At 44.9% G+C, this 27,878-nt stretch overlaps 1 protein-coding gene across 5 annotated transcripts in view; it reads right to left on the bottom strand.

Annotated features, from left to right (window-relative positions):
* Positions 1-27,878, bottom strand: part of MYOF (myoferlin) — a 148,155-nt gene that overhangs the window by 112,130 nt on the left and 8,147 nt on the right. For all 5 annotated transcript variants that reach the window (XR_004323874.1, XM_014558348.2, XM_014558349.2 and 2 more), the window contains exons 2-3: positions 14,962-15,017; positions 12,620-12,711 (exon numbers count right to left, since the gene is read on the bottom strand). Coding sequence is in view for 4 of the 5 variants with exons in the window: in XM_014558348.2 (XP_014413834.2) it covers positions 12,620-12,711; positions 14,962-15,017 (148 nt within the window). In the remaining variant the exon portion in view is untranslated. The remainder of the gene's footprint in view (positions 1-12,619; positions 12,712-14,961; positions 15,018-27,878) is intronic.

Below are 27,878 nucleotides of genomic sequence, written 5' to 3'. Positions count from 1 at the left end.
GGAGCCCTGTCTCGCCCAATTTACCAAATGATGTGAACCACTGCACATGGTTTCTTAGAAGAAGAAACACACCGTCTTGGACAGGCCACCACACAAGATGCTCAACACTGTGATGGATTCTCACCCTTCTAATAGCACAAGCAGGGTCAGTTATTGGTAATGGAAAAGAAAACTTCTGCCTCCAGAGGATTAAAAGTGAATTTTTCAGCCCTTCTAGGTCAACATAGAAATTAGGTCTCTCAGTCAGTGCTGAGAATTGAGAGGACTTTACAGAGTAATTTTTCAAACACATGTATGTTCACTTGTTATGTTTGTTAGATTTTTCTTTACACGAATATGTTTTCTTCTCACTTGGATTTTTATTCCTCTAAAATATTGAGGACAAGAGTCTGGTCATGACTCCATCCCCACCTGATGAAACAGGGAAACCTCCCACACAAGGTGAGAGTCTTTGGCAAAATCTCTGCCACATCTCCCTCAGCCCCACATGGTGTGAGCCTGAGGAGAATGTCTTTCCATATTTTAAAAAGAAAACAGTAGGCCAACGGGTTGACTAATTCAGTTTTTTAAAATAAGAACAAAATGTGAAAACACAGGTTTAAAAGTTATCTGACTGGTATTAAATGTCTAAATGAGGTACACGCTTTGAAAAACATGGAAACACACTGGATTTTATTCCTCACATTTCTGTGACTCATAACCTAACTTTACGATTAAAAGAATAACACTCTACCCTTGAACATGGACCGACTTTTGCTAAAGTCAAGATGACCTGAGTCTCTATCAATAATAAAAACTTCTTAGAACAACAACAACAAAAAACAGCATGCCAGGACAACGCTGAAGTGAAAAGAGGCCTGGGCTGGGGTTGGACCTGCATTTATCAAGCTCAGCACTACTGACATTTTGCACTGGATAATTCTTTATTTTGGGGGCTGTCCTGTGCCTTGTCAGATGTTCAGTAGCATCTCTGGCCTCTACCCACTAGCATCTCTACACATTGTCAGTTATCCCCGGACAGGCAAAATCGCCCCAGTTTGAGAACTGCTGGGTTAGACAATTCCTGTTCTAGCCCTAATTCTGTGTCCCAACTTCAAGGCCTTGGCTAAGTTACCCAACTCTCTGAGCCCACTTCATTATCCTTCATTATCCACAAACAAGTGGATTGAAATAAATAATTTCTCAGACCCTTTTCAGCTCTAAAATTCTGCTCCTGGCTCATAAAGGTGATGTTTCTACATATGTCCATTCAGAAAATTATCTCATGTTAAATATTTCTTTTCTCTTCTTTTAAAGGCTTTATTCATTGATTTAAGGGGGAAAATATCCTGAATGTGTCCATGATGAATAATCTAGAATACTAGGCAAGCTTTATGTCCTCAAAAGTATTGGCCTTTAATGGCATGAGTCAAACTTAAATTCACACAGGGTGTCAGGAGGAGAATTTAGGCCAATAACAGAAATGCAGGATACAGTGAGCATTGTGTGATACAATAGGGAGTGGTGGGGCTTGTGGCTAACTAGAGAGAACAGGTGTGCCTAAAACACAAAGCCAGTCTGCTGGCCCTTTATGGTCCTGAATAGTTTCACAACCTCCATTCTGACTCAACCAGTATCTGCTGCTTTCCCTTCCCGATGAGAAGGTGTGAGAGGGGTGTACCATAAAATGAACCAGGAATGAAATAAAATAAAAGCCAATCACAGAGTCTGACATCAACTCCTGCTTTCAGAAATCTTTAGTCCTGTTTCCTAAGATTTGCTTTTTCATCATGAAATTCTTATGCTTGGGTGAGGAAGGGAGGGCAGGAGGGAGACATAAAAGAGAGCTTAAATTTCCTTCTTCTGGAAAAAAAACACATTCTGATAGTATGTGTTTAGATGAAAGCCTGGAAATACTTTAATCCCCAAATATTTTTAACAGCTAGGCTGAGTTGAAGAAAAATGCAAACTGTTACAACTTCTAAGAGCCTTCAATGTAAGTCAAAGAAAACACCCCCTCTGGGTGAGTCTGAACTCTATAGGACTGCGAAGGCATGCCTGGCCTGGTGTGCTTTATTTTCTGTGATGTTGCTTGGATACAAAATACTGTGAGAAACTGGGAAATGATGTCTTGGCCTCCTACACAGGGAATAAGAACAGTTCAGTCAGACCACAAGCCAATTTCCTTTAAAGGAGGTGACTAAACCAGGAACCCTTTTTCTTTCATATTACAAATGCTAGAAATATGCCAAAATATTACGGTGTGACAATAATGGGGAAACTTTGCCCTGTATTTTCATAGAAAAATAACAGTCTCCCGGTGGACCCCACCCAAGCCTAAAACAGACGGCCCACATCTCAGAAAGAAACTTTATAGAGAAAGAATCCCAAGGCCCCTTAGTTCTCCAGTTTTCCTCGTGGAGCGAACAAACGGCAGATGTCGTCTGAAATGAAGGAGGAGTCAGTCATGCTCTTATTCCTTTCAGTCCATGAATGTCCACAGCATTTGGAGTTGGTTTTCTGGGCGACATCAAACAAATTCTGAGCTGTGGCAGCGATGACTTAAGAATGAGATGTTACGATTTGGGGGAACTAAAGAGTTTAACGTAAATGGGTCAACACAGTTATGCAAGTGTTGGTTAAGAACTTTCAACTGTTTCTTTCTTGTTAAAACAGAGTCTAGTGTGTTTAAAAAAGAGAAAAGGAAACCGTTCTCCCCATTGGCCTGGATGCAAATGTTAAGAGCCACGTGCCGCGGGGGTGAGTAAGGGCTTTGCTGGCCACGCTCTCAGTCAGGAGGCCGAGCTGCTCAGTGCAGCAGGGACCCAGCCCCCGCGGATGACTGGAGGAGGGCTGACTGGAAATTTCCTCATGAAGGAAAGAGAAAATATGTTGGAGGCTGGAAAGTAAATCACATGTTGCACTGTTTCTGCCCCAGCGGCTGCAGGAGTATCAACTTCCCATCCTCTTGGGGAAACAGCAATCCTCAGCTGGGCTGAGGACAAGTACTTTCCCCAGAGGACCCCCTTCAGTCTCCAGCAGCAGTGTGACCTGCCCACCCTTTGAAGCATCGGGCTCTCAGCCAGCTGAGCCCTGTCACTTGGGACAGGCCTGGAAGGACAGTGGGGATGCTCGGCTGGGCCCTGTCACCCTTCCCCACGCTGCTCCCTCCCCTGGGCCGGGATTTGTCAAGCCCTGAGCCCTGAGCCAAAAGGTGGGAGAGCCAAGCACTGCACCCTGTTTTCCACCAGACGGTAGGAGAGGCGGGGGCACCCACAGAAGCCCTGGTCTCAACCCCCTCAACCCCACCCACGCACCGGGTCTCCCATCCACCTCACCAGTAGGGAAACCTCTTGAGTCTCCCAACTAGCCCACCGTGGCCCTCTGGATTAGCTCATAAACCCTTTCTCACCATGTCATTCCCCAGACTCCTCTGCAGCAGAAGCACCAGGGCGGATACAGATTCCCAGGACCCTGAGTCAGACTTTTTCTTTACCCAATTCTTCTGCCCAGGAAGTTTGAGAAACAATGGTCTAGAATACGGGGAGAGCTGAGGGGAGGGCTGGGAGGAGGGCAGGCAGCTGGCAAAGCCAGATCTGGGGAGAGGGGAACACGTGTTGTTTTTTCAAAAGCACATTCAATATGATAATAGAGGTTCATACGTGAGAAACGAGCATAGAAATCCAATTATTCAGTGGAATAAAGGAGAAAGCAAAACTCCATCAAAATCTACTCAGCAGGGATAGTTACCTGTGCCCTCCTGTGGCTTTCCCTCCCTTCTCCACACCAGGCAGGATTGTCAGAGAGACTTAAGGACTTTGTCCAGTTCATCACAAAGGGGCAGGGGTTTTAGAAAACCCAGAAACTCCTGTAACCGAGCAGGACCCTCTGCGCCTTCCCAGGACAGACCCTTCCCCATTATCCTCTGCTTTAGCTCCTCTCTCATGTACCCAGATAACAATTTTATGGGATGCACATTTCCTGAGTTTTTTTTTTTTTTTAACAGATGCTAAAACTCCCACCAAATGGAAGACTACTTGATGACCAGGAACACAAAGCCCCCAGGCCTCCTAGAGCCTAAGGATGGATAATGTTAATCTGTGCCCACCCTGTTATCTCACCATCAACCAATCGGAGAATTGTGCACAAACTAATCATAGACCCTGTGACCCACACCCCCTCACCTGGCCTTTAAAAACTGCTTTCCTGAAACCCATGGTGGTGGGGAGGGGGCCCTGGCTTCTTGAGCATTAGCTGTCTTGACCTCCTTCCTTGGTGCCCTGCAGTAAAGACTGCCCTTTCCTTCACCACAACAGCGTGTCAGTAGATTGGCGTGATGTAGACCCAAGTTTGGTTTGGTAACACTCCTGGTCCACACAGGGGTTCTTATACCTGGTAATGTTCAAGCCCCCTGAGGTGGAGGTGTTAACAAACTCTGTTCCCAGATTTTGGAATTGCTGACCTAGCCTGGAGGCTGTGGCAGGATTTGCAGGATTTGGCTGCACTGACTCCCTTTTTGCCAGCCCCTCCCAGTCCCAGCCCTTGCTGCAGACGCAGGATGGCAGATGGCGTCACTTTAACAGGGGAAGGAGCTGACTGGAAGCCCAGCCTCTGCCCCAAAATCCTCCTGGACAGCCAGGCTACAAGGCCGGGGGTAGGTTAACTAGCCTTATGGCTGCTATGCAGGAGATGTTCAAGAATTATTTCTTAAATAACTGTATCCTACCATTTTGCTATTTGCTCCTGACCAGTCTTCCTGTTCATTCAGCCCTCAAGGTGCTGGATCTGTACTTGCCTGTTCCAGACAGTTCAGCACAACTCCCAGGCTCTGTCTCTGTCTGATGCCCTCATTCATTAGAATCAAAGTGGTAGCTTTCATTCATTCACTCATTCATCAAGCATTTGGACCTTACATAGTAAGGAGGACAGCATAACATAGTGATTAAGAACTTGGAGCTATGACTGGGACATTGTGCTGTACACCAGAGATTAACACATTGTAATTGATTGTACTTCAATAAAATTTTTTTTAAAAAAGAATAAAAGCTCATTACCATAAAAAAAAACTTGGAGCTAGGCAAGACCTTAGAACTAGGCTGATTAGAACTAGGACCCATCCTTGTACCACAGACTATGTAACTACTCTGAGCTCAGTTTCCTCATCTGTAAAATGGGGGTAATGGCAACTCTTACCTAATAGTATTCTTATAAGGATTAAAATGATGATGTGGTATGTGCTTAACCTCACTTTGTTCTGTTATCTCAGATGATACTACTCTAGAAAAAGGGACCTAAAAAAAAAACACATGACTCCAGGTCAGTGTTTGCAGGGAAAGCTGGTCTAAACCCATGCACAGCCCAAATCACAGGAAGGCAGGTTTATCTGCTGGAGAGTGGGCAGGCGGGCATGAACGAACAGATAAGAACCCTTTGTAATCACCCATAGGCATTTCTCTACGATCATTGTGCAAAGTTCCTAAAACCAGTTCTTCTGGGTCCATCAAATAGCTCTCTCCCCACCCTCACAGCTATATACACCATGAATCTGTTCGGAAAACAACTTTTATTTTCAAGGTTGGACCAAAAGTAAACATCTGCTGTAGCTAAATTCTCATAAAATCCAATTAGTGGAATCTGAATGAATTTTTAAAGCCATAGGTCTTATATAATGTTTCATTATAAAATAAACTCCCAAAGAAATCTTTATTCAAAAAACCTTTCTAAACCAGTACACACACACACACACACACACACACACACACATACACACATGCACACACCCTTCACCCTATCTTTTTCTCCTTTTTTCCCCTGCTGTATTTTTCTTTACCATATTTACCAAATCTGATATACTGTTTGTGGATTTATTTATTTATTGTCTGTCCCCGCCACTCAGAAGTGAGCCCCATGAAAGGCACGGAGTACCCCCAGTGCCTGGAGCAGTGTCTGACACACAGTGGGCATTAGGAAATATATGTTGAATGAATAAATTAATTGGTACATCATTGAAGATAGTCCAATGAGCCTGTAAATGACTTACAGGTTACAAAGCCTTCCCTCCTACGGGATGGTCCTCCAAGTGCAATTAGGAGATAATTACAGCTCTTGTCATGAAATGCCTTTCTCTTTCAGTCTGTCTGGGTGTTGCTCTCCAAGGCTATGATCCACCTTTACTTACTCTTGAGATGGTAATGGATGCCAGCAAGGCTGTGGCAGCTACTTAACTGGCCTCCCCCAACAGTGGGGCTCAGCCTCTCCAGCACCCAGAGCCAGCCAGCCCAAACCAGCTCTGATTTTCTCATAGTTTTGCCGCTCTGTTGAAAATACAGAGCTAAAAAGAACCCCAAACTGGGAATTCTGCTCTACAGTTACATCTGCCTCTGGTTTGGATTTTCAAACAGTCTGAGAAGCTCCTCCGGGTAGAAAACCTGCCTCAACTCTCCTCACCAACCACACGGGAGAAAAGGAAAGGTTGTGGGGACCAGCTCAACAAATCCCACTGACAAGATTATGTATGGCAAGGCCAGAAGCCAGGCTCACCGCTCAGAGAGATGAAAGTATTAAAAGCTTGACCATAAGGTCTTTTGTACACCAGAGGATGAAAAGTTCTCATAAGCAATACCATACTGTCCCAGCAAAGGAATTTCATTCCAAACCACAGTCTTTCTGTTTTCTCTAAGTAAAAAACAAAAAAGTAAAAAACTCTTGCCTCAGGAGTTAGTTAGAATACTTCATAACTCAAGCTTGTCCTTTTTCTCTTTTTCTTCTAATTCTATAACCCCCAGTACCATTCTCTGTGTGTGTTGGGGGGGGGGGTGAGTGTGTATAAATTGTGCTATCCTCTCACTTTCACAACCTGGCACCCTGGCCCTCAACCCAAAGACACTCTCACACACGGAAAACATATCTTGGAAGGTCTGGTCTCTGTGTAAGAGGATTTTAACATAAATCCATTTGTTTTCAATTAAAGAGCTGGGTGCCTTTAAGCAATGTGGTGAACCTCTCTGTGCCACATTTTTCCTCAACTCTAAGATGGCAATAAGCCTGTCTGACTCAGAGTTGTTAAAAAGATTAAAAGTGATTGTGTATGAAACAGTTTTAGCACAATTATTGGTCCCTGGTAAGCCCACAACTGATATTAGCTATTATGCTGTTCATCAGGAAATTTAAGTTATTTTTTCCTTAATTATATTAAATTTGCCCTTATGTCTACCACTTATTGAGGAAGTATTCCAGCCACCATTATAAAGATGAAGAAACTTGCCGAGAGTCACTCAACCCTAAACAGCAGGGTCAGAATCCAAACTAATCTCCTGATGGTCTCAGCTGACCACTTGCCCACACCACCTCTTTTGCAAGAACTTGGGTCAATTTCCTCCGAGGTATACGGTTAGGTCTTTGGTGATGTCATTCTTACTCACACTTCAGCAAAGCCGATGATTTATCTTCAGGTGATGGCTCTAACTTTGCTCTGCATTTGCATGAGGGCATATGTGATGGTGGTTTTGAATGCACAAGTATAACATATGGAGGGAAAAATAAGACTCCTGGAAATGCAAACTCTTAGATAATTATGGTCATTTCATCTCAGACATTGTAATTTGCATCTCTCCAGGTTCAATTTGGATCTTTTTTTGGATCTTTTATGTGTCTCTATGTACTCAAGCTCTCCTCTACCTTCCTGAACCTGCGGGATATGATTGTAATACCTGTTTCATTGTCCATGTCTGCTCATAATATCATCTACTAATAGCATATCTGTTTAATAATGATATATCTGGTTCTTCTTCACATTATTGAGGTAAAACCTTCTTTGTACTCTACCTAATGCGCATGAATTAGAAGGTCTTTCCACTCTGGATGGTGGAAATTAACTATTCCCAGCCCTGTGACTGTTTCAAGAACTGTTCTGTCTGCTCCTTTCAGATGGGTCACTTCCCTGCCTCGTGTAGTTTCCTCACTGACCAGTAATCACCTGAGGAGTCAGGAGGAACCCTCTGCAAACCTCAGGAGTGTTCTCTCTCTGTCTCCGTGTGTGTGTGTATAGCTCTAGGTTCCCACCTGCACCTCCTCAACTCTGGGAGACAAGTGACCAGCCCGAGTCCCCCATCCCTGCACCGCACCCTGCAAATGCTCTCTAGGCATTAAGCTGGGCACGGATAAGGCTCATCTCACTTATCACCCCTCTCCTGGGGATCGCTGTCTTGTGCTGCCAGTGTCCAATATCCGAAACCACTGTTGTATGTATTTTACCTACTTTTCTTGTTGTGTCAGGTAAGAGGGTAAATCTGGTCCCTGTTACATCATCTTAGTGTGAGCAGAACACATACATATACACACACACACACACACACAAACACTCTCAACTGAAAACTTGTAAAAATCTTTCATTCTTACATTTCTAGGCCCCTGAAGAAGATTCTTCTTTAGGAACTCAAGGGATCAGGGTCCTAGCCTCAAGCCGTCTAAGCCTCAAGTCTCATCTCTTCTCAAGGTCATTGTGAAGATCACGTGAGATGAGATCTATTCTCTGAACTTATCTTGTCCATTGCAGGGCATAAGTGACTTATTACTTAATAGTATAAAAGGCCTGCTTAAAATTTTTTCCTAAGGAGAGAGGAGATCCCAATGAGTGTTTTTTTTTTCAAAATTAGAAAGAAAAATTATTTCCCTTTAAGCCTAAAGATAACCAATTATTCCATCTACATTTTGGTTCCTATAGGTGATCAGGAAGTTTTCAGTATAATGGAAAAGTCAAAAGTACAGGGCTGGATATATAAATGCTGACTCTGACACATAGCTGCTGTGTGATCCTGAGCAGATGCCTAAACCTCTCTGAGGAAAACAGGGTGTCTGTGAGGATAATGCATTCGATGGGCTCAGAGTCGCCCTCGCCCCTCCCTCCCTCGCCCTCCCTAAGTCCTCACTAAGGGACAGCCACAATGCCTGTCTGCAAAGGGAACTCTCATTCTTCAGCTGCTGGGAAAATCCTTCCACTCTGACATTTCAGCTAAAAATACCATTTCATGTTCATCATGTGACTAAGAGGCTCCTCTGGCCCTTCTCTCACCCTAGTTCAGCCCAGATGACTGGTTGGATGACTGTAAAGTGAGGAAGAACAGAGTCTACACTGAACAGCCCCACTGGTTCCCAGAGCCTGGGGAGGAGGGACACTGCCTACGCGCCTGCGCTGTGCGTGCCCAGACCGCCCGGTCCAGTCCCTGTGGGTGTGGGCAGGGCGGATGCTCAGGCAAACTCAGGCAGCCTGGTGCTGTTTGCTTACAGGCCCTGGGGCTGCAGACTGGAGAGTGAGAACCCTATTTACACAGCCAGTCTCCATGGAAACAGGAAAGTCCACAGGAAAGACATTCCTTAAGCTGGTAGAAAAATCCTCTGCCCCCACCTTGCTCCAGGTGTGGAAGACATTCCCACACTGAGCGGTGAGCCCATCCACAGAGCCAAATCTTCAGTATAAAAGCCAAGGAGAAAATCTGGGGCCAAAATACACAAATTTTTGGGACAAACATGCAGCTTATTCCCAGATGGGTTTTTTTTTTCAATTGACATAGTAACATCAAGTGCAACACATCTCAGCAAGATGCATGGTGCCTCGAACTTTAGAAGGGCCCTCTTCTAACAGAACCCCTTGTATTTCCTTCATTCAGAATTAAACAGAAAAATTTCCAGGACCATATACACTGCCCATCAACTCTATCTCCAGAAATGCATGCCAAATGCCCAAAGTAAGTGCCAAGGTGAGACTTCGGGTGAGGATTTTTCCTATCCCCATCACTGCTGTCTTCCAAAGGCCCCAATGTGTTTTCAATAGGTATAAAATAAACATATGAAGTTCTTCCAGTATTGTTTTCCCTGCTTCCTAACTGGTTCCTACAACCAACCTCCAAACAGAAAGCCCAAGCAAGACTTTTAAAATATAAGTCAGATCATACTCAGAACACTTTAATGGACTTCCATCTTACTAGGAATGAAATCCAAAGCTTGCACCATGCCTCAGAAAGCCACGCATGTGTGCCTTTAATGATCTCATCCCTTTTCCCCATGCCAGCCCTCTGGCCTCCGCAATCTTTCTCCAACACCCCAGATATACTCCTGCCTCAGGGCCTTTGCACTTGCTATTATCTCTGCCTGGAATGTTCTTTCCTCTCTAGAAAGCTGCAAGGCTCATTCTTTCACTTTATTTAGGTCTCTGCTCAATTGTCAGCTTATTAGTACCTCATATAAAACTTTCCCCCATCCTCAATAACTATCCTTTTACTCTGCATTATTTTCCTTCATGGGCTATGAGTTTCCTTCCTTAGGTTACAGCACTTCATAGTACCTGATCTAGTATATGTTTCTTCACATGTTTGTTTGTTTTCTGACTCTCTCTCGAGAATGTAACATTCAGGAAAGCAGTGATATTGTTTGAAATGCAGATGAGAGCTCCCAGGCCAGCCTGCCAGTCTCTACTGCCAGGTTAAAGTAGATGAGGCACAACCAGGCTGGTGATTGTGGCCATGAGTAAGAAGCACATAGCACAGACAGTGGAAAGGACGGCAAAGTAAGATTTGGCCATAGATTGGATGGGATGTGAAAGGGAAAAGATCCAGGCAGACCTGAGGTTTTGAGCCCAGCGGTCTGGAGCTGTGCTCTCCAAAATGGTGGCCACCAAACACATGTGGCTACAGAGCACTTGAAATGCGGCTAATCTGGACAGAGATGTGCTGTTGGTGTGAAATACACACCAGACTTCAAACACTGAAAGAAAAAATCCATGTAAAATGTCCTAATGATTTTTCAAAATATTGATTACATATTGAAGTGATAATATATTGGATATACTAAATTAAATAAAATATATCATTAAAATTAGTTTCATCTGTTCCTTTTTGTTTTTTAACATGGCTACTAGAAAATTTTAAATTAAACATGCAGCTCACACTATATTCCTATTGGAGAGAGCGGGCCTGGAATATAAACAGTGGTACCAATTGCAGAGAGAGCAGAGAAGAGAAAGAACTATTATTCGTAACAGATAGGAGGCTACAGTGAGGTTCAACCACCCACTTCCCCAAAACTTTGAAATACGGGAAATAAAACTCTCCTCTGGGAGTTGGGGTGGGGATAGAAAATCATATAATTGCTTCAAAGCTAAGATGTGCAACATAACCTTAAAAGGCTAGTTTTTTGTTTTTGTTTTTTTTTTTTTTTGGTCCAAGAGAGTAGGGCCAGAATCTGCTGGAATGTATTTCTATTGCTTAAGGAGAAAGTGCATCAGTCCCAAGGGGCACTGGTCAGCAATGGAAGATGGAAGAAAGGATCTCATAAAAGGTGAACATGGGCAGTGCCTGTCAAAGCACTGTCCACAAGGTAGACGTCTGTCTAGGCTCTCTCTGTCTGACATCATTAAGCAGAAGACCCCAATGAGTAGGATGACCATCTAATTTACTGTTCAAACCAAGCTACTTTTCATAGTGAAAGGGACATCATAAATCATTGTGCTGGGACAACAAACCAGGGCTATCTGAAGCAAATCAGGGCATAGGGCCACCCTATCTCAACTCATCCATTCCAATTTAATGCTCTCATTGTAGCCTTCTGATTATACCAAATGTACTGGGGCTCAGACCTACATTTTTAAATACTATGACATTACTAAAAACTGGGATGCTTCTTACAATTGACATGGGCATTTAATATGAGACTTCTTCCCCTCCCCCCAGCCAAACCTGTTATTAATTTAATAGTACAGCTTATGATCAATGGTATCTTACAATCAAGGAGTAATTTGGCTTCCCATGTGATATGACATGAAAGAAAATTCGTTAGAGAGTAGATATGCCCTCCCCCAACAGGCAATTTATTTCCATTGTAAAATAACAAGTATTTTGGTTGTTATCCTTGAAACTAATCAACTATACTTCAATTAAAAAATACACACACATTAAAGAAAAAGTATTTTGGTTTTAAAAACTGTTCTCTTGTGAGCTTAGTTAGTTTGAATCGATAACCTAAGACTGAGTTCCAAGCCTAAGGCCAAAGTCCAGATCAAGGACTGGGATGAATTTACTGAAGTCATTCTGTTCCATGAGAACCTCAGCTTTACCCAGGGGACAACCCTCAGCGCCACCACTGGGCACTACTGTGACCCTTTCCCACTTAAAACTGGTAGAGGCAGTAAGACAAAGAATCCGGTTTGAATCTGTTGGGTTTAAAAAACCCAGTGAGACATGAAAATGGAAGTGGGGCTGGAAACAGAACCTGAATGAGACATAATGGGTCACACATAATCAGTAGAAGAAATGATTTTGCTTGTGTCCAATAAAGCTACAGTTCTAATAATCATCAGTGACTATAAGTCATTAACAAAGAAATTGCAGGAGCATAAACAGGTTTCACTGTAAGTGCCAAATTGGATATACCATTGGTGGCTTAGTGTATACAGCCTCTTAGGAATACAGCAGTTATTGGAAAAAGGCACTGGGACTGATTAGCCACATCTGATATTGGCTCAAAAGGGGAGAGGGGGTGGGCATAGAATTACAGCACTATTATATTGGAAATATTATGTCATCAAAGATGTGTTCCTTCAACAAAATAAACAATAGTAAAATGAGAAAAACAGTTGAAATCAACTTACTTATTTTGTCCAATTGTCTCAAAATCTTTCACAACAATCCCAAGGGACGATGAGAAGTCCAGTGGTATACCCCTCAAGTCAAACTCCAAAATCTGTCCATAGAAAGATTATGAAAACAAAAAGGCTGTTAAAGGGATCAGGAAATATAACAAGATGCACTGATACTAAACACTGGCTCATCTTCACCAGTGACAACCTTTTGAATTACTCAATTTTAGAGTTAGACAAAAGCGATCAAATACTGAACTTGGAGGCTGCTAAGGCTCATGGGAAAGCAAACCAGACTTAGCCTCCAAGGACCTGGTGGTTACTCCTAGCTTCCCGTTTTCTAGGCTCTGCGGCTTTAGACAAGTCACCAAACCAGTCTTATAGTTAGAAAACTAGCCTTAACGCCTGCCATAACTGTAGCACAAATAGAATAAAATGTGTATGTGAAAATGCTTTCTTCGATGGTTATTTTTAAATTGCTTGCTTTTCTTAATCATATTACTATCAAACAGATGAATAATCTAAAAAAACACTTTCTGAAATGCATCAGTCTCTTATTTAAGTCCCACCATGGTCAGTGCTACAGTCAGGTGAGTTTCTCATCTTAAGGCAGTAAATTGTTTTCTAAAGGTAAATGCTAAAAAAAAAAAAAAAAAAAAAAAAAATCAACTTAGCACCAGTGATTCCTGTGATTGATTATGCAATAAATGAGTTTAATAAATCACTGAGGATGATTTGATCCTCCTTGCAATGGGTTTGTAATGGATGGAGAAAGTGTCTCACAGCTCCTATGACAACACGTCCATTAATCCCAGTGGGTTTGGGATTGGCATTTCATTTAGGTCTGGTTTCAGTTATAAAATTGCAACTGGGAAGTTTACTTGATAAATACATTATGAGAAAAAAAATGTGTTGGAAACAAAATGGGGTGAGATAGATGATGCCCTGTAGAAGACATAACTGCTCACGTGACCACACACCTTTTTGCCATTGACCACAAGGACTGGGCTCAAATTTAAAGAGGCATGTTATCACTAAATGCACACATGTATGTATTTTTTTATTTCTTTTAGTCTTGGGACTCTGTGTGTGGTGCTAAGAATCCACAGGTTCCACAGGGACCAGACAAGCTTCTGGCTCTTGCGGAGCTGGCAGACCACCTGGCTGTGTTCTGGGTTCCAGTGAAACTGCATAGAAGTGGAATGCCCTCTCAGCCTGCCTGAGAGCAGCAAGGCTTTTCAGAGAAGCACTAAGAAGCTTTTAGTCTTGGCCTCAACAATGAGAAAGTGTGGTCTTTATCTTCTAGAGATACTGAAACTAGTTGGGAGAGGAAGGGATTTGCAGTTGGTGGAGGGGAAGTCTTCACAGCCTGCTGACTTGGCAAAACAGCAAAGACACTGAACATTGTACTTACCCAGGGAGGTCTGACCTGGCTTTTGGAAAAACAATGGGGTGGATGATCAACTTTTCAAAAATTAGTCAGCAGAGGAAAATTCTACTCAGTGGAAAGAATTAAAATTTTCACATTTCTATAAATATATTAAACACTGAACCATTTATAAAACAGACATAAAGTCAACAGTAGAGGGGTAAATAACTTGTTTTATATCCATTCAATACAATAATACATAGTCATTAAAAATATTTTTGAGTGGAATGATAAGGGTATATGCTCAAGATATAAAAGTAAGAAAAAAATTGGATACGAAACTGTATTTGCTATATGATACTAATTTACTAATTTTAAAACATCATATTAAACATACCCACTCAACAAACATTTATTTATATGAGATGTTAACAGTAGTTGTTTCTGCATAGTAGGACCACAAGTCATTTTTTTAAGCCGATCTGAAGTTTTCAAATTTTCTACATTAAAAATACATTACTTTTATCAACATAAAAAACAATAAATGCCATTACTCTTCCAGACCCACAAAGTATCGTGTCATACACTCTTGATTAGTCACAGGCAGATACGGTTTTAATTATGGAGCTTTCCCTCTGGGACTCCGGAGATCATCTAATCCCACCCCTTGCCCTACAGAAGTGCCCCAGTTTGCATGCAGCATAACCGGACAAGGTCACACAGCAAGCTCACGACTGCACCAGGCTAGAACCCCACCCTCCTCACGCCGTCCAGGCTCCATTTGCCACACCACTACGGTACAAGAGATGTCACTGTGTTACGTCTCTTTGAACTGCTGTGACCACAAAAGGAGCTGGAAGGGGTGGGAGCGGGGCGCGGAATGCAGAGACTTCCCTTCCAAATGGAAGAGTTAACCTCTGACCAAAGATGGAACAGTCAAAGGTGGCTTATTCATTGAAACAAAATTGAAAAACAATGAAGTCACCTCATTCCAGACGGGGTTGAGTTCGTTATCGACTTTCTTTGTTTTCTTCTTCTCATCTGCAAATAAAAAACAAGAGATACCAGTCATTTACAAACATTCAGAGCATGTATCATTCATTTGTTCATTTGAAGACCATTTCCCTGAGGGCCAATGACGTGCCTGCATTTTCCCTTCATCTGCCTAGGCTGGGGGTACCTGAATCAGTTTTCCAACCTGAACAGCCTGAAACGGTTTTCCCATCTCCAGATCTACATGAAGTTGAGGGGTGAGGGACTCAAAACCACAGAAATGCTGGGACCTGCTGCCTCTCCCTCACCAACTCCTATGGACCAATGGCCCAAGGATTCCCAGCATCTGCACATCTCCCCAGCCTGCTGCAGAAAGAAGCCAACGAAGGCAACTTCTGATCCTTAGGTATCCCATTTTATTGATGAGGATACTGAGACTCCAAGGAGTTAAGAAATACATCTGACCTTAAACACAGCAATGGTGCCTGATATAAACCCGGAATTTCAGCTCTGAAGCCAATGCTGCCTTTACACATGATGAGACCCCTAACCAGCTTAAAGATTAAGCTAGATGCCCTCCCACAGGCCCAGGACAAGATCATTAGTAGGTGAACACTTTCTAGGACGAGGAGAGACCTGGGTATTTCCTTTACTCCTGGGTCATTTTTTCTGAAGATACAAGGTCTTCTTTCTTTGGGCCTGAGACTGAACAGCACACCCACCCGGATGAGTAAATGTTTATCCAGCTAGTGCTTAAAGTTTCCCTGGAGCAAAGTCCGAGGAGCAGGGGCTTCTATTGAGTCCCAAGTCCCCAGATACTTAACAAAACAAAAGCTAATGTTTGAGTACAAAATGCTTTATAAGTCTTAGCTCATCTATTTTCGGGGGGGCGGGGGGAACAACCTGTTTTGTTTTGTCTCCTTTACTATCACACCGAACGCTCAACAGCACTGTGACACCAACATATCCACCTTGGGCAGGGAATGTTCCCCCACCAGGCAACTTTCCACAACACCTGCTGGGTGTTCTACAACTTAACTCAATTCTGACACTACCTACCTGGAGTTAGCATCTGATCCCACAGTTGAAGGGTGCAGTCCCACAAGACTCCCCCCAACCCCCACTTCAGACACCAGTAGCAAGTCCAGGTTGTCACCTGTGCTTCTGACCAATTGGCTATAGATCTGAAGTTCCCATGACCCACTCCTTGCATTCAACGAGTTTGCTAGAACAGCTCACAGAATTCAGGAAAACAGTTACTTCCATTCACCAATTTATTAAAGATATGATAAAGGATGCAGATGAATAGCCAGATGAAGAGATACACAGGGTGGGATCTGGGAGGGTCTTGAGCCCAGGAGCTTCCATCTCCATGGAGCTGGGGTGTGTCACCCTCCTGGTACAGGAATGTGTTCACCCACCTGGAAGGCCTCCAACCCCATACTTGGGGGATTTTTATGGAGACTTCATCATGTGGGCATGATCAATTATTAACTCCATTTCCAGTCCCTCTCCTCACTCTAGAGAATTAGGGGGTGGGGATGAAAACATCAAGCTTTCAATCATGGTTTGGTCTTTCTGGTGACCAACCCCCGGCCAGGAGCCCACCCAGAGCCACTTCATTAGAACAAAAGATGCTCTTAGTGCTCTTATCCCACAGGAATCAGAAGGATTTTAGGAGCCCGGTGACAGGGACAGGGCAAGGCAAATAGAACAAGAGATGCTGCTGGTACTCTTATCACCTAGGAAATGACAAGGGTCTCAGGATCTCTGTGCCAGGAAAAAGGACTGGGGCTGGGCTGGGGGACAGATCAATATGTATATTTTTTCCATTATCTCATATCATCTAATCTCCTTAAAAACCCTAGGGAGTATGTATAATTATTTCCATCCCCTTTCCAAAGCTAAGGAAACTGAAAAGTCAAGTGACATATTCAGAGTCACTCAGTTAGTAAGTGGGGCAGGGCTAGGCTTTGAGCCCAGGCAGTCTGAAGTTAGTGGCCATGCTTTGAACTACTCCTCAGCTCCCTCTCTTCTGCTATGGAATGTAGGAGGTCGTGGGTTTTGTCCAGCGGAATGTCACATTGCTGAGCTTCCCTGCACATGGCCAGCTGCGGGACCAGCCACCTCATTCTTCCAAGACCTCTGCCTAGCAAAGCTGTGAGTCATCACCCTCACTCTGCTAAGCATTAACTTTTCCACTTGAGCCGCCTCCCAGAGCCAAACTGGCTTCCCTTTTTAAACTCCACCACAACCCTACTCATCGGCTCATGCCTGGACCTATCCTGGTGAGTTATGACGCTGGTCTTTGCAGCCTACAGAGCTTCTCCCTGGATCTGATTCTGATGTCACCTAGAAGCAGTCCAGATTTCCCCTCCCACACTTCCATGTTGACCCCACTCACTCATCCCCTCATCTGACAGAAGCTGCCCAATTTTCCTTCCTGGTAACACTACTAGAAAGTGTGGGAGAAAAAGAGGAGCCCTGTGAAGGATGTTGAAATGGCTGGAACTGGACAAAATTGCTTCTATCCACAACTGCAGCTGGTCCCTCTAAATAACCACCTACAGGTGCCAGGCTGTGCATTCTGCGGCAGAGTCTCTAAATCCTCATGACAACCCTGTAAGGTAAACATTCTCACCCCCATTTTACAAACAAGGAATTGAGAGAAGCTGGTTAATTTGTCTAAGGTCACCAAGCTAATAAGGAATCTCACCTATATCTCCCTGGCTCCAAAACCTGACTGTGTTTGCTACCACACCAGTGCCTCGTTGGAAGCCACAAGAAATGCTGAATAAAGAAGCTGCATAAATATAGTATGTGTGATGGGCTTGGTATCTCGGGCAATGGTCATAGGAAAAGCCCAAGGTCAGGTTTCAGGGTATCCTGAAAGTGTCTAAGACTATATACGCTCCAAGACACAAAATATTTCATCTGGCGGTTCTTCTAGGGAGAGAGTTTATTGCTCTCATTGGATTCTCAACTGAGTTAGTGACCTTGACAAGGTTAGAAATTCCTGCCTTTGATAAGCATGAAAGGGTCCCATTAATCTCCCTGCAGCTCACCGCCACCCTTGCTGCCATCACCAGGGCTTGGGGTGGGGGAGGTGGGAGAAGGGGGTGGAGAACTGAGTCAGGAAGGAGTGAATCTGGACCCTGAGACCACGGCAGGACTTCAAGAGAGAAGATGGACAATTGCACGAGGTCCCAGCAAATAGATAAAGCAAGAAGAAGGAAGCAAATAATTTCTAGAAATTGGGCACAAGGCATGGGCTAGGACTGGGAGTACTGCAGGACGGTAGTGGAGCAAAATTCCAGTCTCCTCCAAGTCCCTAAGATTCCAGGCAGGGAGCTAAGGCAGAAACAAGGGCTCCAGGAAGGCTGTGGAAAGAGCCAGCACTTGCTCACTTGAATTGAGTCCCAAGCCTGGTTACTGACCTGGGAATCAGAGAATGAGAAGATACGCTGTCAGGCTCTCTCGAGGCTGAGCTGGTACTACTGAGCCTCCCTCCCCCAGTAGGGACAGTATTGTTCTGGAGTCAGCAGTTGAAAAGTGTGTAAAGGGGCCCTTGTTCATTCAGTCATTCTCAAACATATATTAAGCACCTCCTATGCGCTAGCAACTGGGGGAAAAAAAGAGTGTAAGATAGTTTCTGGTCTTAAAACGTTCCATCAGTGTAGTTTATGGGCTATCGAATAGAGGACCAAACAAATCTTTCTGCATTTTTTCACCAAGTATAAGAAGCCTCCCCCTCCATGCTCTTTCCTGCTTTATTTTTATCTTGGAGTCCCCTCCCACAGGAGGGGGAATAATGGGAATGATGACTGGCCAGATCATGCCAAGGGATCCCTTTGTAGATCAGCCCATGGAAATGATCCACCAAGTGAGTTCTTCCACAACATCAGTCAACTTCCTGATTCCTCCATCCAACAAATGTTTTTGAAATATCAGTTGCCAAGCATTGAACTGGTCACCGTTCAACGGGAGATACAAAGATACCCAAGACAGGGTTCCTGCCATCATTGGTCCTGCAAGGAGGCAGATGTGGCCACGGTGACTGATGTAAAAAGAAGGCTTCAGAGGGGTAACAGATGAAAATGCAAATTCAGAGGAAGGGGAGGTGACTTTAGGCTGGCGAACTACAGGCCTCGCAGAGAAAAGCAGAGACCCAGCTGTGGATGGAAGGAATGGAAAATGTGGAACTGAGAAGAAAAGGTCACTCTAGATGGGGGCAACAGTGTGGGGGTGGTCAGCCACAGAGGAAGAGAGAACAGGTCATGTCTGGGGATACTGCACAGTCCAGTGAGCTGGAACCACAGGATCAAGGCAACAAGGATGTGTGGGAAGGTCATGGTCACATCGTGAAGCCCAGGCAAAGCTTCATGTAGCTGATACAAGCTACTTAAGAAGGAAGGTGTTAGAAACTGGACATTATAACTTTAAGAATTCATTATCCGCCGAGAAAACCAAGTTGCTCAATGATTCTCCTAAGCCATGTTCCTGAACACATGGTTCAGCTGTGTGTTGACAACAAAGCAGAGGGGATGAGTCCCAGCAGATGCCGGGCGTTGACCACAGACCTGGTGGGACTATTCAAGTGGAACTTCCTGCCCAGCCTGGGACTTGCGCAGAATGCTGATGCTAATGGCGCTACCCTCTAGGGGGCGCTCACTTCAGGCATGTGCTAAATCTTCTACATACGTCATTTCGTTTAATTCTTCCAGCAAGCCTACGACGTAGGCACTGTTAATATCCTCAATTTGTAGATAAGCAAACCAAGCCCAGAATGGTTAGAGAACTTGCCCAAGATCACAGAGCTAGGAAGAAACCTTCTAATTCAGGACTAGTCCAGACTCTACCCTCCTCTGTCCCTAGCTAATAAGTAAAGATTAAGAAGTTGGCATTAGTTCCTACCTCTGGAGAAACCCAGCTCAATCCCTTCCAAGAAGGAGGCTCTGATTTTTATCAAAATGTGTACACGTTACATTTTATTGAAACCCTGTTCTCACACATAAACATGTCAGCCAAAAAAATGTACATAAATTCGTGTCTTATCAGCAGCTACAGAGTTGCACTTTCAGATTATTCAATTATTCAATTCCGCCTCTTCTAAAAAAAAAAAAACAGGTTTCAGTTGCAGGTGCTAAACATCAGATTAAATTACAGGAAACTCCTTCCCCTCTCCACAACCCCTTCCTCCCCCGAGCCCCACCTCTAATGTTATGAAGATGAGTGTTAAATACTTTCAACCCAGAGTATAAAACTGATTCAAATGCAGAATACACTCTGGGCCACGACTCAAGGCATTCTTTGGGATATTTCCTGTTTTTTGATTACCTACACCTGCTTCACTCTCAGTTCTGTGAAGGTCACCTCTGCAGTAATTAACCTGCATGCCAACCTCCCAGTAAGGTTTCCTGAGAACTGAACAAGCACTCCTTGCCAACCCACCGCGCCCTCTTGCCATGGGACAATTTCCTTTGCTTTTCACCTACCAAACAGCATGCTAAATTCTTACTGAACAGGCAAGAGGGACACCATGACTTCTAAGACTGGATTGGTACATCTGTGCTGAGAGGACCAAGGTGATGGTTAATTCTGTGTCGACTTGTCTAGGCTATGGTGCCAGTTGTTTGGGCCAACACTAGTCTAGATGTTGCTGTGAGGGTATTTTATAGATGTGATTACCATTTACAATCGACTGTCTTGAAGTAAAACAGATTACTCCCCGTAAAGTGTGTGGGCCTCATCCAAGCAGTTGAAGGCCTTAAGAGGAAAAAACTGAGGTTTCCTGGAGAAGAAGGAATTCTACTCAAGACTGTACCAGAAATCCTGCCCACATCTCCAGCCTGCTGGTCTGCCCTATAGATTTCAGACTTGCCACCCTCTACAACTGCATGAGCCCTCTTCCCATCTCTGTCTCTGTCTCTGTCTCTCCATGTATATGTACATATATCCTATTGGTTCTAGAGAAACTGAACCAACCACTAATACCAGGTGCTCTGGAAGTAGTAACATCTAGTATGGTAACACACTTTAAATATTTCCAAAGGCACACCACCTCACTGATCTTAACAATCCTGCAAGGAGAAGATAGGTGTTGGTCCAGCTCTTCCGAATGGACTTTCAAATCAGTGAACTCTCTGTTTCTCTGAGCTATTATCATCAGGGGGACATAAAGCTCAGCCACCGAGCTCAGAGTCCTTGTGGAGACTGGTGAATTTAGACTAGATGATCTCTTAGTTTTCTTCCAGGTCCAGTAGAACATGTGCCTTATGAAGTTCCCCTAAGACCTGATTGGTTAGATTGCTGTGTCTTACTTAAATGGCCCCAGGTGAAGTACAGGTGCTATTTACAAAGTTTCAGCTCTTTGTTAAACAAAGTGGATCATCCATGCATCTAAACTCAACCTCCTGTTCAGAAATTTTTCTGCATCTTCTCTGGGTGCTGAGTTATGCCGCCTTTGTTTTGAGAAACATTCACAGACATACAAAGTCATCCACTATCCAGCCTAAAATGTCACAGATCTCTCTGAAGCCCTTCCACACGTGGCTAACAGTTATTAAGCACTCTCAACTAGTCACTGGTCCCAGTGCTTCCCATGGACTGTCTCATTTAATCTTCACCACAACCCTAAGAGGTCAATTCTATTATTTTCATCTCCAGCGGCAGAAGAAGAAACCAAGACACAGAGAGGGTAAGTAACTTATTAGAGGTCATATAGCTAGTGAGTGGTGGAGCAGAGACACAGAGCAATTTCCAAAATTGGAAGATTAAGACCAGTGACTCCTTCAAGACTGGGACTGTATTTTATTACTACTGCTATTTCCCCCCGGAGTGATTAATCCATGATTTGAGTGAACAGGACTTCATAAGCTCATATAAGCATTGTTACTAAAGTTGCTTGAATAATTAGGTAAGAGAATGAATACAAAGTGCTCAGCATAGGGCCTAGCATACAGTAAACCCTAAACCAACAGAAGAGATTATATTATCTCTTCTTACAGCACCTGAGCAGCACCCCTGGTGGACCCCAGGGGGTTTCCCAAGCTGTGAACAGGACCCCAGTGACTAAAGGAAGTGCCCAGTGGTGCTGGGCACAGCCCTGGTGGAGCAGGTCTCTCACTCACATGGCTCCATTCCAGAACTCCAAGACCTGCCCGAGGCAGCTGGCATGTGGGTAGTGCCTGCTCCTCCCTGGCAGTCAGCCTGGCAGCTACCGGCACCTGAAAGAACTTCCACAGGAACAGGGAGGCAGAGAAGGCTCCGGGAAGGGCCAACAGGAGACTCCTCCGCCCTCAGGTCTTGCAGGGACCCGGGGGAGCACGAGGACATATGGCCCATCCAGGTCGACCTGGCTGAAGGAGTTATCTCTGACTTTTTGCTTCCCAACCCTGGCTGCCCTCTTGCTCCAGGAGATGTTGTCAAACGAGTTCCAGGGGAAAGGTGTTTTGGCCAAATGGCAACCGTGACACAAAGCAAGGCTGTTTTGTCCATTTCTGAAACAGTCACTGATATCGCTGATAAAAGGAAGGCCCAGACAAAAAGGCAGGCTGAGTTACTGCTCTGCTTTCGGCACCCGCCTGTGCCCCAGTGGCCTCAGGAGCTGCCCTTTCAGACACACACACTCTTGAATCAAAACCAAACCCTAAAAAAAAAAAAAAAAAAAACAAACCCTCAAGGGAGCTGCGGTGAAGCCCAGTCGATCTAAACGGCCCACACAGAATCTACTTCCTAAATGCTGACCCTGGGGTGTGGTCATATTCCAGCTCTGCCAACTACCCAGGTTACAGGTAGAGGCAGCCCCAGTGGGCCAGGCACCTGGATCGGCTGCCCTGGTGGAGAATTGAACCACGTGCCTCTTTATTTTCTTCATTTATTTGTGTGTGAGCATCCACCCTGTGCCGGGTACTTTAAACACATTCATATCTAATCCTTACAAGGGAGGTACCAGAGTTCCCGTTCTGCAGATGAGGAAGCTGAGGTTCAGGGATGTTAACTGACTTGCCAAGATCGCAGAGCTAGTAAGTGGCGGAGCTGTGCTTCAGCCCCAAGCCCACCTCCTTTCCAAACCTGTGCCCCTCACCACCGCCTCCAGCTGAGGGTGCCGGGCGACCTGCCACATCTCACACTCACCGGCGGGGGACCTTGGGCACTTATTCCCACTTACTATACCGAGATTCCTTCATTAATAAATATGGGGACCTAATACCCAGGAATAACAGCTACCAAATTTGGGATCATAATATGCCAGGCACTCTTCTAAGGACTTTGTACGTTACCTGTTGCTATTACTAACCTTATTTAAGCACAATAGCACAATAAAATTAAGTAGTTTGTCCAGGCTCACCTGCTAGGAAGAAACAAAGCCAGAATCTCAATGCAGGTCTTCTGGCTCCTGAGACTCTTAACCTCTCATGCCTCCAGCTGGTATGTTTCTGAAACGTAATATGCTAGAAGCTGAATTAATGTTACTGAATGTGTGCCCAACGCACAGTGAGGCCAAACAAACCGAAACATCGGAGTTTGGGGCAGAAAGAGGTTTACTGCAGGGATGAGCAAGCAGAACGTGTGGCTCATGTCCAGAACCCCTGAACTCCCTTAAGGGTTTCAGCTGGGTTTTGTTTTTTGTTTAAGGCCAGCTGAGGGAGGGGCAGCCCAGGGTTTGTGATCAGCTGTGCATGATTCTCTGATTGGTTGACGGTGATCAATCAGGCGCCAGTAGGTCTAGGGGCTACGTGCTCATGACCATCAAGTAGTTAATTTCTTCCAAGTGGTGGTGGTTTTTTAGCATCTGAAAAACTCATGAAAGACTCATGAGGTACCATTATCTGGGTACCTCAGAGAGGAGCTACAGCAGAGGATTACAGGGAGGGGTCTGCCCCAGGAAGGCCCCCAAGGGTCCTGCTCGGTTACATTAAGGCTGGTGCTTGGCAGATTCACTTGGGACCCAGACTGAGGAGATAAGCGGTTCCTAGAGTTTCAAAAGAGTCCCTTAAGGCTTTGATGTCCTGGAAAAAGGGGGTGAAAAAGCCAACCTCGCAGGGCTGCGATGAGGATCAAAGGAGAGGGTGTTTAAGTGCTGGGACATAGGGGACACCCCTGTGCGTGGGATTAGAATTAGAATCAGAAACAGCCTCCATCCGACAACGTGCAGAGGGTCTAGTTCCTTTGCCCTCCTGACTCCAAGAACTAGTCTCAAGAGAAAACAGTCCCAGAAAAGAACTCTGGAAATAGGTATGAAGCACAGTAGAAATCTTGATAACTCCATCCTACCCCTCCTAGGCAACAATGTTAGCTGAATTACTCTCAGCTGCAGATCCTGGTGTCCTATCATTAACAATCTTTTTAAATGGGATTTTTGCCATTGCCAGCAGTTTTGAACCCCTGTGCTCAGCCCTCCTTCCTATGCTGAGAATGGCTTTGGCCTCTGGGCTCTGGAGCAAGCTAGGAGGGGCCGTGGCTACAGGTACGAGGGACAGCTAGGAGTGTCTGTGGACGGCAGTTTGTCCATGGGAGGGGATGGAGTGTAGATTTAACGCAAGAGAGATGCTAAGCACCAGGAAAGCCGGGCAGACAGGAAGAAGCATGGGGCAAAAAACGTCTCAGGACTGGGGTTCTAGTCCTTGTCTCTCCCTGGTCACCCAGCTTTAGGCACTCTTGTCCTCTCTGAGACTCAGTCACCTCATCTGCAAAATGAGTATAAACAGTACATGCCCTGGACACCTGCGAGAGTTGTGAACAAAGGCCATCCAGCCCAGGAAAGGGCCTTCTACACTGTAGGAGCCCTGGGAGGAGGCCCCTTCCTCAAGCCCTGTCACACATGGGGGGGCACTGTAACGTGTCCAGCACACTGGGACAAACCAGAGAGCATCTAGAGGACCACACACGGTCTCTGAAGTCTGGATCAAAAGCACCACTGCCCCAGGCCCTGGCACTGGTCTGGCCAGAAGCCCTCAGGGCTGAATTTGCCCACAGACCCAGAGCCTGGATTGTCAGCCTTCGGGAGCTGAGCCCTGAACCCAGGTGCACTAATTACCCCACGGTGGGTGGGACGCAGGTAGTGCCGAGACCCAGCCTCATGACACAGGGGTGTTACAGCCTCGGCTGCAGGCGTGTGTATTCCAGCTCCACCTGGAACCTGCTTTGGCAACCCACCCTCCCCAAGACTGGCCTCTTCAGCTATAAAATGAGGGACTTCATTTTTTTTGCTGAGAATTAAATGAATGAATATATACGAAGCACTTAGCCATGCTTAATAGCTAGAAAGTGCGCGTCATCACTATAATCCACAAAGAATAATGCTTCCTTTCCAGGAGTTTAACCTCATTTAACTCGGAATTCACTGATCCCTCACCGGATCGACAGCTATACTACACGCCGCACGCGGGCAGGGGCCACGACTGGCTTGTTCCCCACCTGACTTGCGGTGCTGAGCCCATGACCCGGCCAAGTACACTCTCAGCCAACGTTTGTTGAATGAGTTCATGCTTGAGGGAGCAGTAGGAAGAAACAGCAGCTACAGAGAGGAGGGGGAGAGACAGGGACAGTCCAGGCAGGGAATTCCAACAGTGAAGAGAGATAAACAAAAAGGACATTTTTAATCTCTTAGTAATGAAATAAAGATAAGGGAAAGTCTGGTTTTTGTTTTTAATTTATAAGCAGTGCCATTGGGATGAAAAGATGATGAACATAATAAACCAAAAAACTAAGGTGAGGTGAAAGGGAGTCTTATCCTGCCACTCAAGTATCAGGTTTTTTAATACTTTACATTTAACAACTAAGAGTTGTAGTCTCCACTCCTAAAACGGCTCCCACTTGATTATCAGGGGAACTGATTCACTGCTAAGCTATGTCAACTCTGAGCTTCTGAGTCACAGCACTAAAGGCTTTCATTACCCCATGGAAACTCACCCCAGGAAGGCTGGGGTTTGTTTTTCTTCTTTTTTTTAAAAAAGTTCCTTTGTTCTTGGTGCCCATTCTTCCTCTTTCAGACTGGGCCCAGGTGACCCCAGCACACTCAACAACTCATTCCGTTCAGAGTGGGGAGGAAGTGTCCATAACTGACTTGGTTGCTTTAGGCAGATGTGTTTTATCTCTGTAGCCATGATGACCTCCAGGAAGACACGCGGAGGCTCTGGAATCAGACAGCCCTGAGTTGAACCCTGACCTGTCTCTGCCTCAGTTTCCTCCTGGGTAAAATAAAGATCATAAGAATACCAACTTCCTAAAAATAACATGAGGGTTAAATCAGATAATACACACAGATGTGAACAGTGTGAGAATTTAGTAAATGGTGGTGGTATCGTATGAGGTTGTGACTCACCAGGCCAGCATCTCTGGAAGGCCTGAGCAGCAGCAAACACTTAAAGCACTTTCTGCGGGCTTTCGTTTTACTCATGCTAATCTTGGCAATGACCCTCCGAGGTAGGGGCTCTTATTCCCTCCAGTCTACCGATGAGACAACAGCGGTAGAGAAATGCTGGGCAACGGTGAGTGAGAGGGCATCGTGGACCCTTACCACTCTGGCTATTCTCCTGCTCTCTGTGCTGTCCAGTACAGTCGTCAATAACCTCATGTGTCCATGCGTATTTAAGTTAAATTAACTTAAATGATACAACTCAATTCATCAAGTTATCCACACGTGGCTAGTGGCTAACATATGAGACAGGGCAGGTCTTGAACACCACAATCATCAAAGAAAGTTCTACTGGACGTATCTGCTCTAAATAATTGAGCACACAGCAGGCACACAAATGACTGCCGAATGAAGTTAAAAAATAGTAAAATGATCTGTTTTATTCTCACCAAATTAACTAGTATTTTTGGACAAAATATGAACCCCATGTAGACTTCTTTTCTAGGTTTGTAGCTTCACCTTCTACAAGGAGAGCATACAGGTCCTGCAACAACTGTCCTCATTCGATTTGCCAACTTCTTATTTCTTTGTTCCCTAGCCCAGCCTACTAATTTTTCACTTTGCAATGTGCAAAGAGCGCCAGGCTTCAAGAGGCGAGGTGGGGATAAACATCTATTTTTACTCCAGGCACCTTAAAAATACATCGTCTCATTTGACTTTTACAACCTTCAAAGGTAGGTCTTATACCCACTTCACAGCTAGGAAAACTGAAGTTCAGAGAGGTTTCTCACCCTAAATTAGACCAAAGTCCTAATGCCGAGATCAGAGATGGGCTGGGGCTCCCCTGGCTTCTGGCTTCCTTGGAGATGCAGCCTAATGAGTCCCAGTCAGCATGTGGAAACCCTGAAGTCCCAAACACTCAAGATCAGTTTTGTAGTTTATGGATCTGGTCCCATTTGGTCCTATGATCCCCCTGGCCTGAGAGACCTTGAACTCAATGAATGAAGAAAGGAGTCAGAATCATTCATTCAGTAACACTTATTGGTCATTTACTATCTGCCAGGCATTAAGGTAGGTGCTGGAGAAAGAGACATGGTCCCTGCCCTCATGAAGCTTACTGCCTGACGGAGGAGGCAGATAGAAATCAAATAACCCAGCAAATACATAGCTACATGTTCCAGTAGGTGCCATGAAGGAGTATAGGATGTTAGGGGAGAGAATTACGGGGCACCTGATCTAGGGCTACTCTGATCTCCCAGGATGTGCTGCTGGGTGACCTCTGGTTGCAGCCTTGACCTGAGAAGCCCAGGCCAACTGGGAGACCTGGAACTTCAGGGTACCAAGGCTATTTCCCATTTGCCTTCAGCTATTTCCCCTGCAGTACCAGGTCTTCAGGCTCCGAGCACGACCTTGGCGATGCAGATCTTACGAGGCCAGGGCTCCATTGGCCAAGAGGACATCAGGCTCTCAGGCTGCTGCTGGGTCCCTGCCAGGCAGGCGTCCAGTCACAGGAGGGCTGCCTCCTTGCTGGCCACTGCAGCAGAATTACT

The sequence above is a fragment of the Camelus ferus genome, chromosome 11 (genome assembly GCF_009834535.1).
Source record: "Camelus ferus isolate YT-003-E chromosome 11, BCGSAC_Cfer_1.0, whole genome shotgun sequence".
Taxonomy (NCBI): domain Eukaryota; kingdom Metazoa; phylum Chordata; class Mammalia; order Artiodactyla; family Camelidae; genus Camelus; species Camelus ferus.
The sequence above is the reverse complement of the archived record's forward strand: the minus strand, read 5'-3'. Positions and strand labels throughout refer to the sequence as shown.